This window comes from Diadema antillarum, unplaced genomic scaffold (assembly GCF_040938485.1).
Source record: "Diadema antillarum isolate AM-2024a unplaced genomic scaffold, OU_Dant_1.0 seq00001126_RagTag, whole genome shotgun sequence".
NCBI classification, from domain to species: Eukaryota; Metazoa; Echinodermata; class Echinoidea; order Diadematoida; family Diadematidae; genus Diadema; species Diadema antillarum.
The window spans coordinates 825,001-837,393 of record NW_027271940.1 but is presented as its reverse complement, the minus strand read 5'-3'; the positions used below and the strand labels follow the sequence as shown (position 1 = coordinate 837,393).

The window sequence follows — 12,393 nt, the reverse complement described above, 5'->3', positions numbered from 1 at the left end:
GTACTTTTAATAGGATGATTTTGACACGACAGCAGGTTGCCTACTGGAGGAAAGGGCCCCTATGCCAAGATTACATTATGTGCAAAATGGCTACTGTTTGGGGAGACAATATTACTGCAACCTCTGGATGTCTTCCCAACCTCAGCAAGCATGGCAGCAGTTTACAGGTAAAGGATAAGGTTTTTCAGTCATGCCTGACAACATCCACTAAATTTTCCAGTACATCTATTTTCATGAATATGTGACACAAATGCACCTGTCGAGACAAAATATTGATACCAGCCACTAATTTGATTTTTTGCTGCTGTAGACCGCTTGCTTAGGCCACCTGCTTAGAGCATTGTGCACAAAAACATTAAAGTACAGGGTATTCAGACAAGACAGACATTGTTTTTGAACAAAAATATTCAACATACCTTTTCCATGAACATGTAGTCCACAAATCCAATATGAGACATAAATATAAAAATATTTCATATTTCAACACATACTTAAAAAAGTGACAACATAACTCTGATCTGACACAACATATCAGAGAATAATTAGGCATATGCTTGTCTGAAACGGAAAAACAAAAACAAATTATCATGAACTCATCATACCATCTATCAGCTAGATATGGGCAACATCTATTTTGTCTTCTTTTGGAATGATGGCCATTTCCTCTAAACAACTGCAAGAAAAAACTTCTAAAATTCTAAAATAATCACTGGGTGATGGATATTTGTTTTTCGTATGCACCTAAATGGTGATGGGACAAAAAACAAAAACAAAAATATAGAGCGTAGTCATTTTAGAATACAATTGTATGTCAAAAAAGGGCCTGAACATGCTGTTTTGTGGGTACTATGCTAAATGGCTGTTCTACAAGCAGTTCTTTGCCACAACTGATGGGCTTGACATTTTGCATAGACTTCATTGTGATGTCTTGATTCCTTCCAACAATTTCCTTTGGACCATATCGGACTGTAGCATCGATTATGGTTGCCAAGTTGTGCAGTTGGGCTTTTGTTTGGGTTACCCCACAGCAAATATCAGTAGCCAAGGGAAAATGTAAAATCAGTTTCCACTGTACTGAAAAAAAAAAAAAAAGATTGTCAATCACAATGTTCTGCTGCCAAGCTATCACAGACCATACTGGCCGTCAAACAAACAAACAAACAAAAAACAAACAGACAGACAAACAAACAAACAATGTTGGAATTCTCCCACAAATCAACTCTTGCTGTCCTTCTTTAAACCACCAAGGATCATAACAACAGAGCTGCTGCGATTCACACAGATCCAAACACAATGATGCACCTACGCATCGTCTTTCCGAGAGACAGGAAATGAGCCATCTGTTTAACATGCCATCTTAAAAGACATGAATAAACTTTAGGAAGGCAATCAAGAGTAAGCACACACTAACATGGACAACAGTTGCTGAGTAATAGACAGCATTTTCTACTGCTGAAACTTACTGCTCTTACCCCCTGCAAACACATGCACCAAGATTCGAACACGGTCCAAATAGATAGAATTGCATAAAATTGTCTTTCCTTGTTTTTGTTTTTTTCCTCGGATGCCAAATTTTTTTCCCTCAAGATCGTTTGTTAATGACAGGCCAAAATTTTGACAGGTTTCTTGTTTTATTGCAGCTTCAATGCATTACCTATGCATATGTACAGACACAAATGCATCCATTCTGCAATTTTATTCTAGTTTTTTTTTTTCATGTTTGGAAATATCTGCCACAATGTTACAATTCAACGGAGTAAACTGGACGAGAGATATTGCAGTTCTTCTGTGCTGTGCAGAGCAGACTGACAGAAATTTTTAATCATAACTGAAGCTGCAATATGTATCCGTAATCTACACAATTTTAGTGTTTGCTCACACATCAGGAATGATATAATCAGCTGAGTGAGGACATAACATCAGCCCTAAGAAACTAAGTTTAAATACTTTGTGTGACCAATTATACACTGCGACACTGACTGTAACAGCAGATATTTACGCTAACTTGTCCACTGCTAGGAGAGTCAGCAAACCACCTGACCCCCATGACCTGACGACCTTCCATATGTGGGTGGGGTCTTTTAAAGTGTGGAGACTGGTAGAATTGAGCATGCAGAACAGGGGGGTTGGGTGGTGCTAGGAGTTTAATCATTCTTTGCCAGAGCCAGCACAGTGAAGCGTAGTTCAGACGGGTCACGGGCCATGAACTTCTTGCACACGTTTGCAGCTGACTGGTGGTGAGAAAAAAAGAGGACAAGGAAATGTAAAGTAGACACATTATGATATCACTGTTGCTAAATTTGTATGGAAAGGCCACTCAAGGAAAAACCACAAGATTGGGATTTACAGAGATGACCTTCCTTCACAGGCTCACAGCAGCCACTTAACCCGTTGAGGACGAGTCCCGAGTATACTCGGGCAGGGGTCTATGGGAAATGCATGTTGTAGCAAAATCATTCCGTCCTCAACGGGTTAAGATTAGAGCAGACGAACTCATCCACCTGCAAAATGTTATGTAGAGGGAATCTAGTACTCTGCACAAACACAAGCACACAAATATTTGATATAGATTCAGAGAATGACACATGAGAATTGTGGAGATAAGAGAGAAGTGAAATATATGTGATGTTTCAACAGATGCTTCACGAAAAGAGATAAACTAAGTCGGTGAGTGATGCAGACTATTGAACGTGGAATCAAAAACATCAAAAGGAAGATATACAGGAGGAAGGAAAGAGGTAAGTCGAGGAGAGATAAGACTATAGTGTAAGAGAAAGAAAAGAACTTCAACTTCAACTTCTTCCTTTCCCCCTCCCGTCTGTTTCATCTTTTTCCTCCCAAAGATTTCCAAATCCTTTACCTGATTTTCACTCTACTGTAAAAGTGGAAATTTTTGTATATTTCGCGCGACCAGAAACCAGCACAAAAAATAAAAACACCAGAATATTTTTGCATGTGATATGTTCAACTAATAAATGTCATGGTTCTGCGGAATTAAAAACACGTAAAATTCATCTCACCCAGCCGAGCACGAAAAATAACTCACGCGAAAATAACCACTTTTACACGATTCTTCCTTACAACTCTCTCTGTCCCCTATGCTCCTGTCTCCAATTGTGCAACTTCAACTTTCAGTTCACGGCTGCCCCTAAACTGTCACTATTTGCCTTCCTCATGCTCTCCCTATGTCACTTCCCTCCCACACTTTCCTCTCTCTAGGCTCTTTTTCTGCAAAGCAATAGTCCCTGCAAGGTTATGTACACATGCACATGGTGTTATCGCAAACTCTATTCCTCATTTACTTCATCATGCAAACCTTCAAAAAAAATGAAACAGAAAATGATTTTTGAAGGCGTTTGCATGGTGGTGTACATAGCATATGCTCGGTTTTCACGGAAAAGGAGAAAGTCATTAAATTTGAATGTTTCTCACATTTTTTACCCAAGATGTATAAACTGGAGGAAATGATATCACCTCAAAAGATTCCAACTGGCCTGTTCAGAAAATCTACAATGGATTTCATTTTCTTTTTAGCATGAAATCGGTATGAAAAAGATGTATTCTTTGCATTTGCTATTGCTACTTGGTAATAACCAGGTAATGATGACTTTTGAGGGGACATGGGTTTAAGCTGCTAAATTCTGGGGATAAACTAATTTGAGAATTATACGGTGATGACATCGCCACCTCTTTGTAATTTGTGTGTGTGGTTGTGGGAAATATCACTACTCGGTGCAAGGATGAGAAACATTTAAACTTTCCAGTTCTACATCCATGTTTGATGAAAACTTTTACCATTGTGTTCATCATTTTCAAATGATCATGCATTCATCATCGTGTTCAGTATACTCATCTATACTCAGCAAAAATCAGGTTCTGAAGCCTCCTCAAACAGCCTTTTAGCTCAATATAAACAGACAGAATATGGAAAAGGAGATCCGATCTGATCACAGTTTGACACAACCTACAGGAGGTGGTTTCACAGCATCCTGTAGCAGCTTTGAAGAGCCTTGGCTGAAGTATAAAACACTACGAGTTTCGAGAAGTGGCTTTTTCGATGTCTGGAAGTCAATCACCGAAGGTCATTACCCTTTAACACAAACAAAAAAGCGCCATTGATAATAACACTGCACAACTCATATATTTTTGTGCTCGATTACATTGTGGTTATATAACACATGGTATTCAAAAGCATGCACCACTTATTGGAGGGGAGTTTGGTTACCATAAGAACAGAGCCAGTTAGGGCCTGTTTTAGGTGGAGTAAAAATGGACAAGAAATTTGTTTTTCAAAAGGGTTTTCTAAACAGTTCCAGGAGGCTCCAAATTTTGGGCTGCAGTATAAATGGGGCACAGGTCAAACTTCGTATTGTATGGAATTATGCTCTAGCCATAATGATATCAAGGGCCTTGAAAGAAAATCCAAAGACCAAAGGCTGACCTTGAGAAAGCTTTCCTCCACTGGTCCGTGATTGATGGGGAACTTCTTGCGGCCATCTAGCTCATACACGCAGCCTTCCTTCTCTACCAGTGCGATGAAATGTGGACACACATCCTCATCCGCCTGAGGAGCCTGTAAAATACAGAAAACCGGTGTGCTCAGAGGAAGTCATGAGCAATTCTTTTTCTTCTTGTTTTTCTTTTTCTTTTCTTTTGGTTTAAAACACAGTAAAATTGTGAAAAGGATGAAAATTAATCTATACACACATATCTCCATACTTACACACACACACACACATACATGCTAAACAAAACAAATACAAAAACATAGACAGACTGACTGATAGACAGCCACATACATGCACACACAAACACACGAACAAACTATTCAATTCAATTCAATCTGGTTTATTCACAATACTGCCATGGCAGCCAAGAGGCTGAATTGCGGAGTTACTTGTGTATACAATAAAATATGGAATGTTATTATTTGATGAAAAAAATACATAATAGTCATATACACACATACATATGTTCATAATTATTTGATAAAACTGAAAAATAATAAGTTTACTTCATGGTATAAAGAATACATACTAAGACGCCAACATCCAAGATCCACTAATATACACACAAACAACCAGTACTGTACATGTACACTGATCTCAATCTCCACTCACCTCGGTTTGTCCCTCCTGTGCGCTTACTTCATGGGCCTGGCTGATGGTTTCACTGGACTCCAGCTTCTTACCCCGCTCCTCTGGCGTCATGGCTTTGGTCTCGTCGAGGAACTCCTTAAGAGTACTCTCTGTGATGTGAATTCAGATCACAAGCATTGCAGGCATGAGATCTACAAGGGACATGCACTTGGGAACAGTCACTGATGACAAGCTATGCTGAAAAGAAAATTGTTACTGGGAGTATTATCTGAATAATGTAATATAGCTGAGGTATACTTCTAGTCACAATAGCAACATTTCTAGTTGATTTATACACAAGATATCTTATTGTGTCTATTGTGACAATCATGGAAATGTGTAACTGTGACTCAATTTGTTTTTGTGCTACCATTGTAAAAATGTCAATGGCAACAAAATTTCTATGTCCTATCATAGACCAATAAAGATGAATCTGAATTGGATATAGGGGTAAGAGAGGTATAGGAAGAAGAGCTTAAGTGGATGTTCTTTTTGAAGCAATGTTCGAAAGAAAATCATGTCACTGCCAGGAAGCAGCACTGGTGAAGGATCAAAAAGAAAGATTTTCATCAGAGAAGAATGAACTGTAACTGATGGAAATGGCTTATACAGTATAGACAGATAGCAACATGGACTAGCATGTTAGCATCAAGATAGAAATAAATATTTGAAGGCAAATCTCTACAGGTGTCAATGTCCTTTCATGCTGAACACTTACCTAGTGACACAGTTGGTGAATTGTTGAGGACAGCATGTAGTACTCCAATGGTCCCACAGGCATTGCTAATTGTTTGTTTCATGTAGTACAGTTCATCACTCACAGTCTGCCCATCCTCCAGAATTTTTTTCTCTTCTGTCTCTGTAAATGCCTTGGTCTGGAGTGGACAGTGATGATAACGGTGTAAGGAAATAAAAATCCACATCATCATTACCTTCATCATCATTACCATAATCTATATCAAATAAAAATATGATGATAACAAGGACTAAAGAAAAAAGATCAATGATGTAGTTTAAGACCTTTTAACATTTTTATTTTGATTGTGGAAAGTTAGTCATCTTTGGAAATTGTGCAGTCAAGGTTTTGCTTTACCCCACATGCAAAATTCAAATTAGCAATCCTTTTATGGAGGTGTTGAAATACAGCACTGGAGGAAGGTAAAACTTTTTAAAACCATTTGATATTATTGATAGAATGGATGATAATGGAATTTTCAAAGGAAAACAAGTGGCCCCCATTGGCAATGGAAATAAAGAAATGAATGAAAGGGAATTTAAAATGCAAGGTACACTGGCTTTGCCCAGCAGGAAATGGATATACTTCTTAATGATGGGCAATAACATAACTCTTTTTATACTTGATATTTATTGAGTGCAGTCCACTCCTGTTATAACAAACACGGTTATAATAAAATTCCAGTTACAACGAAGTAAAAATTCAAACTGCAACATTATCCATTATATCAACGTTGCACACTGGCACTGGTCCGACGGTCCCTGACCAGTGAAAATCACGATCAGACCAGTAGTATTTTCAGGAATGGACCAGTAAAAAATACAAAAACTGGGTACCTACTGGTCCGAGAAACGGGTCGGCAAGCTGCAGGTCGGACCAGTAGAAAAAATGGGTTAGTGTGCAGCCCTGACTATATGTATTTTTATTGTTTACAAAACTTCGATATAATGAAAGAAAATTGCCGGTCCCTAAGGACTTCGTTGTAACAGGAGTCCACTGTACTATTTGGCAAGACTGTTGTTTGTGATTGGTGTGTGTGTGTGTGTGTGTGTGTGTGTGTGTAGATGTACATTGTAATTGTGACTGAGAAGGATGTTGCTCTGAAAGGCTCCCTTTAATACCAAGCTTTCTGCCTATATACAGCACTCTTCAGTATCTACTTAGAGAACATACAAGGATAGTCTTAACGACATGATGTGCCATGACATAGGTTTAATATCTTACAGTGCAATATTGGACAAAATCATATGATATATGATAACAGCAAGTAACTGAGTATCCATGTATACATTACAAGGTCGTACCTTGTCACTGTAAGGAAAGAGGAGCACAAGTGCTACCACAGGCTGTGGCACCATCATCAAGAGATCATCATCCAGCCCAATGACATCAGTGAATTGCCACTTGTCAGACATCCCAAGCTTGTACATATACTGAAAAAAAAACAATGCGAAGAAATAATCATATTATTAATGATGAGAACAATGAAGAATAATAATAAAAACAATAACAATAACAATAATAATGATAAAACAAACAGATCTTCACAGGAAACTACTGTAAAAGCAAAAATTTTCATGTGAATACTACTTTTGCACACTCAACTGAATTTATAAAACAAATTTGCATGTTTCAAATTTCACAGAGTGTCATAATGCGCTAGCACTTCAAAGAGCTCACTGTTGCCAACGCAGCTAAGAGCTTGGCATCATCAAAGGTACAGGTTGCAACTGATCTGCATCAAGTCAGCAAATTCACTCAAGCTGCGGGACTAGCAAGTATGAAGACTACAAATAGAAACACAGCAACTATACCACGTCAATGTACCTACCTTGCAATCAAAGATGTACAATATCATTGTATACAGATGTATAACAAGCCAAAAATTAGCTCATAGGTCTCATTTTCGCACTGATCAATGTTGTGCAAAATAACCAATAACTTTCAACTTTTACAATAACCCTGTAATCTTTCCCTACAGTTTGTGGAAAAAGTGCGTGTCAATTGGGCAAAAGGGTTTTACACTGTACATTACTTTACCTGACTCATAAGTAAAAGAGACAGAGTACAGGATAAAGTAAATGGTGCATGAAAAAAGAAAATAGGAAGAGTAGCGTGCAGTACCTCTGATTCATATAAGTTTGCAACAGTAAAATATATGTGGTGAAAGGAAGAAAATAAAAACAGATAAAATCAAAACATTCTATTACACTACACATAACCATTCATGGTAGGACACAATTTTGACAAAATAGCAAAACAGATGAAAAACATTATCAACAAATGTGTCATCAAGCGCTGAGATGATCTGTCTCGTAAATTTAAGTTTGCTTTGAATTTAACATCAATTATTTTTAATATGCCAATCAATTTCTATCTAAGATTTGTTGCTTTTGTTTCACTTGTTACATTTTAAATGTTGCACCTTCCCTTTAAATGCGCAATAAAAGAATTAAAACTAAAAACTCCGTAAAGGGAATGACTGTTGAAGTGATTGATAGATCATATACAAAGTGTAGTAATGCTTAAACATGGAATATACAAGTAGAAACACAATTCTCTTATCCTTGCAAAGTTGGCTGTCCATGCTGTTTACAGTGTTCAGCTCTGTATTTCAGCCATAGATCCTGTATACCTCATATAGAAATGTGTGGTATTGAAACCCACCTCTTGTAATAGGCTCAGTTCTTGTTGTCTTTATTTTCGTGGGAAAACAGAAAAAAAACCCTCACCCACCATTGATATTTCTAAATGCAAAGACAAACAAGTAAAGATGAGGACTTACCTTGGACATAACCTGTATTTAAGTGAAAAGAAGGAAAAGAGAAAATCTATCATTAATTCAGTCATTTCATGTATTCAAAAAAATGACACACACATTCTTCATTTTGTTTTTAATATGAAATATTTCAGGTATTTTATGTTGAAAACAAGATGAACCACTAACCTGAAATACTATTCCACATTATGTTCAACCTCGCTCAATCAAAAAAAAAAAAATGATAATAATAACAACGTCATAACGATGATGACGAGGGTTCATCAAATTTGGCACAGTAAGAAAGTCATCAAAATTGTCATTTAATAGTCGAAAAATATATCAGCATTTTTACGACCTATACTTCTATGCATATATAATGTAAATAATGCGGTGATTAAACAGCATCACCACTGAAGTCTCAATTGACTTGGAAACAATCTTTAAATATCTTTACCTCTCTGACATGAATTCATAAAAAGGAACACTTGTGTTCCTTGCATTATTATATAAATGCTTGAGTAGTCTTGCCAGATCTATGTTAGAAGTGATCACCACAATTACCCAAGTCAAAAGAGAAAAGGTTGGACTCAATCATTGGCACAACAAATCTAAGTCTCCAAATCAATTCGGCACAACTACGTACTAGGCCATGATTGCTCAGGTTCTTTTAATAGCACTCGCTGAAGCCACTCGGATCGCTGGGCATAGATCAGAGCTACCAAGTCTCACACATTCTGAGTGAGACTCAAGCATTTAGGGGTCGTCTCACGATCTCACGCATGGCACCCATTTTTCTCACGCATCGGGCAAAGTCTGCAATTTGGGCCACTAATCATATAATGAGCATAGCTCAACTTGAAGGTATATTTTTCCTTTTGTCTTTCAAAATACGTAAAAAATAGTCACTTAAGTATGCACCTGCTCGCACCATAAAGAGCTAAAAATTGAAAAAGCTCCCTACCGTGGGAGGCCATGGGGGGGGGGGGGGGGGGAGACCGATGCCGAGTCATGAAAATCTCACTCATAAAATTTTTTTGAACGTGGCATCCCTGCATTCAAAAAAAAAAAAGTAATTAGAATATCTAACTTTAGATCCGATCATATTCTGAAGTAGCCCGACCAGACACTGTTACGCTATGCGAACACGACGTACCATGTACAGCGACTGGGCTGTGTATAGTTAATTCTGAAGATAAGTTATCTTCACGACTGCAGCTGAGTGAGTGATGACATCTTAATAAAGAAAACTGAATCATTTACTAGAAAAACTACTCTAACTAGTCTAGTCTAACGCTAGGCCCTAAAGAATGTTTACAACAGTTTTCAATGTAATGTTACTAATGAATGATGATACAATATAAATTTAGAGAGGTCTAGAAATAATCTACCGGTATAATTTACATCTCCTAACAACCTCGCTAGCTACAGCTGCTTTTATTCGGTTTTAAATGATACACGAGCTGTTTCAGGCTGGGCTGTTGCGTGTTGGATATGGAGCCTGAGGTGTGTTCTCGTACCGTCTGTGCGAGCAGGTGATGTGATTTAGATGCAGAGCGCATGAAATGTTCCAGCATCACGATCTGGCTAGATAAGGAGGCCGAGGCGAGGCCAAGGCAAAGAGTGCATTCGTTACGGAGTCCCACGTAACACATACCCCCACCTACTAGATGCACCTCCTCCCTGATCGGATGATACACTGATTCGTTACTCTTCACTTACCTGAGGATTGGACTCCAAAGGTACCCAACGTATTTCGGATTTCTCAGACATTCTGGACAGCTGTGGAAGCACACAAAAGTAGACTTTTTAAGCTGAAATTGACAAAGCAGAATTTCGTCTCCCAGAAATGCGCTTAAAAGTGTAAAGTCCAAGATATGATAGTCGGATGCCGAGCTGAGATGGTTTAATAATATGGGGATGGATGGGTGGAGCGATGTGCAGTTAATGTAGTACAGTGTGGGCGAAAACGGCGGAAGACGCCGCGTACGTGTTGTGTTGCAGCAAGCAGGCTAGGCAGAAAATGAATGCACACACGAGTTTCTCCAGCGAGTGTAGTGCAAGTGGCACGCACGCGAGTGACAAGCAAAATTTTTAACCTTGTCTATGGAAAGCCAAAAACTACCAACGCAGCAGACGCTGTTTTGCGCTTGTGTCATAGGCTTTTACGAGTATTTTGTATGAACAAGACATGCAGACACTGCGTGCCATAGCAAAAAAGAAAAAAAAAAAGAAAAGAAAAAAAAAAAAAGTGTGACATGGAACTTTGGTGTTCCCACCACAGAACTCTCAGAGTTCTGTGGTTCCCACTGATACCTCATTTCCCCTATGGTGAAATTGCACCTGAATTGGCAATGAGCATTTTAATAGTTCCACACATGGATTAAAGTGAAAATACATTTCATTTGAAGGGGTACAGGGTCGGGTGCTAACCCACACAATAGTCATTTTGAGATAATCGCTGTTGAATCTTTGGAAAGTCCATACATTAATTGTACATTAATAAAACGTGAATGCATGCATTTTTTACCATCTTATTGGTTGAATTCGAATATGATATTTTCACGGAGGTTAGAGTGAAGGATAAGGATTATGAAAATGCATGTAACTCAATTTTGACCAAATTGTGTGTCAGCACTATATTGCACCGACCCCTTCATTTCTTTGGTTTGTTTAACTTTGTGTTTTCTTTGTATTGTGTACCGGTATTTGAGGTGAGGCATAAACATCGGGTGATCCGAATTCTTCTACTCGTTTGGAACAATGTTCCTGGTTGACACCGTTTGTGATGAACCAAAATAGATTATCGTAGGATAAACCGTTAATTTTGATCCAGTATTGATATATCTTAGTACAAATATAGGAAAATGTATTGGTCGTCGTTGTCTGAGTTCACGAGTCAAATGGTTGTTTCGTTCATTAAATTTTGAGGGATTTCGTCATATACAACCGTTCTGTAGTTAATTTTTTATCGAATTTGTATTTTTGTCCTTAAATCTTAAATTTTGGCATTTGAATTCGTGTATTAAAAAAATACTCCAACTTCGTTAAGTGTTCATTTAGTAATGAAACATGGTGATCAGATTACGAATAAGTGCCACTACTCCCAGCTCTCAAAATAATTTTGGTCAATCAAAAACCACGATATAGCTGTTCCCATGATCGCTAGCTGTAGGGCCTAATCATAAACGCGTTTTCATCCAATATTTATTTAAACACTCTACATGTCTTTTCCATTTTCCCCTTTTATATAACACAGGTAGGTTCCATCTATGTGTGTATCCCATTGTTAAAGTGGAATGACATTTAAAGAGTACACACATGGACTTAATAATGCAGCAATGCATCAAAGAAACTCACAAAAATTACCACTAATTCTCATCTTTCTTCGATTTTCAACATCATGCTGCGATATGTGTTCTCCTTCTGCACAATGTGTGTTGTTGGGGGAAAACGTGGCGCCGGCCATGATATGAATATAAAGTAGGCTCTTGGCGGTTCAGTTCGTAAGTTTGCCAGTCAAATTGACACCGTGCGCTTGTAAGTTCAACAGACCGGTTTGTATATTCAAAAAAAGGGTGAAAGTTGTATACAGTGTACTGCACGTTTCTTCCATCCTGACTAAACACTGATCCGTATAACCTGTACTTCAATAACACTTTTTTTATGCTTTGAATCCATTTTTCATGCATTGGTTGTTGCTACGCCGGGCAAACTCTGGAAAAACCACCGTCGAAAAGGTACATATATGCATAAAATTT

General features: G+C 38.0%; 1 protein-coding gene across 1 annotated transcript; it reads right to left on the bottom strand.

Moving 5' to 3' along the window:
• Nucleotides 1–1,151: 1,151 nt before the first annotated feature.
• Nucleotides 1,152–10,525, bottom strand: LOC139743999 (ubiquitin carboxyl-terminal hydrolase isozyme L3-like). The gene is made up of 7 exons (XM_071654467.1): nucleotides 10,355–10,525; nucleotides 8,660–8,671; nucleotides 7,179–7,307; nucleotides 5,857–6,013; nucleotides 5,121–5,248; nucleotides 4,442–4,573; nucleotides 1,152–2,231 (listed from the first exon to the last, which is right to left on the bottom strand). The coding sequence occupies exons 1-7, from the start codon at nucleotides 10,403–10,405 to the stop codon at nucleotides 2,145–2,147; spliced, it is 696 nt and encodes a 231-aa protein (XP_071510568.1). The 5' UTR covers nucleotides 10,406–10,525; the 3' UTR covers nucleotides 1,152–2,144.
• Between the last annotated feature and the right edge of the window lie 1,868 nt (nucleotides 10,526–12,393).

Coding starts and splice junctions, on each gene's coding strand:
- LOC139743999 (XM_071654467.1), bottom strand. CDS start 10,405: ATGTCTGAGAAATCCGAAATACGTTGGGTACCTTTGGAGTCCAATCCT. Junction 5,249..5,856: donor TTCACCAACTGTGTCACTAG/GTAAGTGTTCAG, acceptor TTCACATCACAG/AGAGTACTCTTAAGGAGTTC. Junction 2,232..4,441: donor TGGAGGAAAGCTTTCTCAAG/GTCAGCCTTTGG, acceptor TCTCACCACCAG/TCAGCTGCAAACGTGTGCAA.